Genomic DNA, 4,565 nt, shown 5'->3' with positions numbered 1-4,565 from the left:
GCCGATGATAGAATTTGAATTCAATAAAAACATCCAAAATTAAAAGCATAATGATGACCTGACTGCTGGAAAGCAACAGAATAAACAAACTCACAATGAGTTCCAGCAACATGGTTTTAAAAGTGCAACTGATCCTTCCAAGATCCTGAGTTTTGGAACAATCCTTTTCTGTTTTAATCCACAATCAAAAATAAAATAAAATAAAAAGACGGGGTCTTTACATTCCCTCGGCACGGACCCTCAGACGGTGCGGCGCTCCCTCAGCACGGACCCTCAGACGGTGCGGCGCTCCCTCGGCACGGACCTTCAGACGGTGCGGTGCTCCCTCGGCACTGCTTTGAGTGCCATTCTGGATTGTGGGCTCTAATCTCTGCATTGGGATATGAGCCATGACCTTGTGGCCTGGTGATGAAAGTGTAGCCCACTAAGCTGTAATTCACTGTTTTACCGAGTTCTGTGAGGAGGTATTTTACTCCATGAGGATTATCAGTTGTTCTGTTTAAGTCCTTACAGGATGACCTCAGGAGCTCCGCGCTTTTGAAACAGAGTCACGATCTGCAGGTCCGGCTCAACCAGGAGAAGGCAGATCTTCAGGCCAAGAGTGAGGAGCTCAACATCCTCATCAGGCAAGTATTGAACTCTCTCACTGCCCAATTTAACTTGGTGCATACATGTACATAACCCATTACACAGTCAGGTTACACTGAACCCATTACATAGTCCCTTTACACTGTCCTGTTACACCAACCCTCTCACGCTGTCCCATTACACCAACCCTGTTACACTGTCCGGTTATACTGACCCTCTTACATCATCCTGTTACACCAACAGTATGTCTGTTGATCTTGGCCTTAAAATGTCCGTGTGATTCATTCCCTTCCCCACAGTCTCAACAGTGTTTCTGGGGGAAGGGAGTTAAGGATTTGCACTCCCTTCAGGTGACCAGATGCTTCCTGACTTCATTCCTGAACAGCCTTCTTGAACTTTAGAGTCCTGCCCCCCACTTATTCTAGATCCTCCTCCCTTCCTCCAATTCCAGATGAAATATTTTCCACTGACCCAATCAAATGCTTTAATTAACAACGGCATAGTACAGAGGACGCACTTTATCCCATCAAGTCTGTACCACCAAAGCTAGACTAAACTTGTATCTTTGCAGGTGGGTCATGTTACAATCCTCTGCACTGAGCTGAGTGGCCCTGTCTCCTGTGTTTATTGTATGAGCCTGTCACAACATTCGAGTTGACAAAACCAAGATGGTTTCATTTACAGAAATGCCATTTTAAATAATAAATTTTTTATCCCCCCGTGTTGAAACTGTTTCTAAATTGTCTTAGGAAATCCTAAATCATTTGAAGTGCTTTTCAAAGTAGAATTGCTGTTGGAAGCGCAAATATACTTCTCAATACTTCACTGGCTGTAAGAAATGAGGTGGCAAATTTATGCATGGCAAGATCCCATTAATAGAATTCTACCAGCTTCCGAACCTCACGCCAAGCTCTTGGGGCCTTGTTTGCTACTTTGCTCTCTCTGTCCCTTGACACTGCCCTGGTCCCGTGGTCCTACCTGACCCTGCAAATCTGTGCCTTTCAGGTGTTTTAAGGACTTCCAGCTCCAGCGGGCAAACAAACTGGAGCTCCGTAAGCAACAGGAGGATGTCAGTGTAGTGAGGCGGACTGAGATTTACTTTGCCCAGGCGCGCTGGAGACTGACGGAGGAGGATGGGCAGCTGGGCATCGCTGAGCTGGAACTGCAGCGGTTCCTATACAGCAAGGTAATGGGGACCAATCGGGAGCACTGGGACCAGAAGGAGAGTCTGTATGTAGGGAGATCATAGTGATGAGTATCCAGTGGAGATACCATGGGGAGTCTTTCAGACAAGAAGTTGATCAGTCCCTTCTTGGATAGTTACAACCCACGTCCTGAGTCTATGCGCATCACTGATCCATGAGGAAGGATGCAGTAACTCTCACGCACAGCATAGTGGGTGAGACCTCTCTCATTGAGCCTTGCTTATTGAATAAGTGTATGAATCCCAAGGTCGTTCCAGTCGCCCTGGGGTCAGTCCAGTTGCCTTGGCATTTTGTCCTGGGGGTCAGTCCTGGGGATCTGCCCAGTCACCTTGGGAGTTAAGTCCTGGGAATTAGTACGGTTGCCTTGCGGGTCAGTTCAGTTGTCCTGGGAGTCAGTCTGGTCAGGTTCCATTGGCCAGAGATTGACTTTTGCATCTTCCTACAGGTGAATAAATCAGATGACACGGCTGAGCATCTGCTGGAACTGGGGGCTTTCACCATGAACAACCTGCTGCCAAACTCCTTGTACAAGGTAAGTAGAGCAGCCTGTGTCAATACAGCACCTCCTCATCGGGAACGTAACAGAATGTTCAGCTACTATCAATTCAAAAAACAGTCACTACTTCTTGAGGTCACTGTGAAGTCATGAGGAATACAATAGATTCCTGTCACAAAACTCGTGTCTTTTATGATCTGGAGTGCACTTAGATGCTTCCACTACTCTCTGGGATAGAGAATTCCAAGATTCACAACCCTCTGAGTAAAATCACTTCTCCTCATCTCAGTCTTAAATGCTTCCCCCTTATTTTGAAGATGTATCTCCTGGTTCTAGACGCCCCAAAATCTTACCCTGCATTTACCCTGTCCATTCTTTTAAGTATTTTGGAAAAGGCAAGATTGTTAGCGCATATTTTCAACAAAAGTTAAGCAAGTTTGGATTGGTCGTGTTATGTAAAGCATGAGAACCTGCTGAAGGAGATGCCTGATGAAAGATTAAAGAGGTGTAAGTTCTAGAGAATGATGATTTTAGTCAATTTGGAATTGAAAATGGAGGTTCTGAGCAACAGAACAAGCAAGTGCAAGCCCAGGAGGTGTGAAGACATGAGCAAAGGAGGTCACTCTACATTTTATACATAAATGATTGTGAAGACCATTGCAGCTTTGATTGCATGCTCCCCAGGGGACTGGGGGGACTGTTCTGTCCTCTGTAATACTGAGCCACAAAAGACAGGGAGGCCTGGTACAACCCTGTGCTGAGGAACGTGATCAGAGCCAGTGCACAGGACGTTGCTTCAGTCATCCTTGGGTTGGGCAGCAGGGAGTCCATCAATTCCTGATACTCTGGTTGCAATCCTGTGTTTCTGACAATGTCTGTGTGTTTCTGTGTTCTAGTGGTTTATGTTTCATCTACACTACACACATACATACATGTGAACTTCATTAAGACATGACTTTCTCTGCTGTTTTGGGCTATTAGTTGGTTGAACTCCCTTTATTTGTTTCATTTTGATATATGGGATGTTGAGGATGAGACTGAATGTACTGCCAAACTTTGCCTTTTTCTCAAGTTGAACCTTTGGGTTTTGCCCAGGTGGTGTTGCGTCCTCAGAACCCCCCGCAATCAGCTCGACAATTAGCCCTCCGAATCTTCAGTAAGGTGCGACCTCCGGTGGGAGGCATCTCTGTGAAAGAACACTTTGAGGTAATGTGTTAACCATGTACTGGAGTCACATGCAAGCCCATTGCATTCTGCAGTGAAGTCACACTGTCAGCCCCTTCCTGTTGCACCTTCCATACACAATGAGCCAACATCAGTACAGCCTGCCCACCACTGTGCCCAGAAAGGTATTAGGGCAAGTGGCTAAAAGCTTGATTGTAGGGTGGGTAGGAGGATAGAGAGAAAGAGGCACGGAGGTGTTCAGAGTGGGGATTTCCAGAATTTAGGGCCCTGGGCAGCTAAGGCACAGCTGCCAATTAAAAGTCTTTAAAATAGGGGATGTTCAAGAGACCAGAATTAGAAGAGATAATAGAGGATTTTGGAGGAGCTAATAGAGACAGGAAAAAAGCCAAGGACGGATTTTGGATTTAAGGCATTGCTGGATTGGGATAAGTCTGCTGTTCAGGAATTTGTTCAGTGTTAGGATATAGTTAAGATCCTACACGCTGAAGCAGATAGATAGATAGATTGATGGGATTTGTCAGGTTTCAGAATAATTTCTTGCCTTTACTGCGAACGCAAGAGCAGAGAGTATTCCAGAGGTGGAGATATTTAGACTATTGGTTCAGTCCATATTTATGACTTCACCACCTCTGGATTCCAGCAGTGCTCTGATTGTGGTGATTTTTTTTTTTTTCTGGGCTATTGCAATGCTCTCCCAGCCAGGCTCCCACCTTCAGATGAAGCTCTGCATGCCTGCATCGTAACCACATGGACCCATCACCCTGTATGTGCCCTGAGCTGCCCTGTCTCCCAGTGCTGCAATTTGTCAGCTTAGAATTTCTTATCATTGTGTTTGAATCTCTCAGGTTTGTAGAGGAAGGGTTGAGGTGAGACCCACAATTTTGAAATTCTGGGTAAAAATATATGTCTGGGATATGAGGGGATTTCACACAATGCTGAAACTTTCTGCACAAAGGCAGCCCTGACCCACAAACTGCCACAATGGCCAGGCAAGGAAGCACGTCCTGAATGGGGATTAAACCCTGTGCTATTGGCACCAAGCTGATGCATGCCAGCTGTCCAACTGAGTGAATGTACAGATGACCACCACC

The 4,565-nt window shown here is 45.9% G+C and overlaps 1 protein-coding gene across 3 annotated transcripts in view; it reads left to right on the top strand.

The window, feature by feature from the left end:
- Positions 1-4,565, top strand: part of LOC109913100 (protein KIAA0100) — a 61,741-nt gene that overhangs the window by 49,541 nt on the left and 7,635 nt on the right. For all 3 annotated transcript variants that reach the window (XM_048612769.1, XM_048612770.1, XM_048612771.1), the window contains 4 exons: positions 505-626; positions 1,594-1,774; positions 2,239-2,325; positions 3,385-3,495. In XM_048612769.1, coding sequence (XP_048468726.1) covers positions 505-626; positions 1,594-1,774; positions 2,239-2,325; positions 3,385-3,495 — 501 coding nt within the window. The remainder of the gene's footprint in view (positions 1-504; positions 627-1,593; positions 1,775-2,238; positions 2,326-3,384; positions 3,496-4,565) is intronic.

Source organism: Rhincodon typus, chromosome 26 (genome assembly GCF_021869965.1).
Source record: "Rhincodon typus isolate 14 chromosome 26, sRhiTyp1.1, whole genome shotgun sequence".
Taxonomy (NCBI): Eukaryota; Metazoa; Chordata; class Chondrichthyes; order Orectolobiformes; family Rhincodontidae; genus Rhincodon; species Rhincodon typus.
The sequence above is the reverse complement of the archived record's forward strand: the minus strand, read 5'-3'. Positions and strand labels throughout refer to the sequence as shown.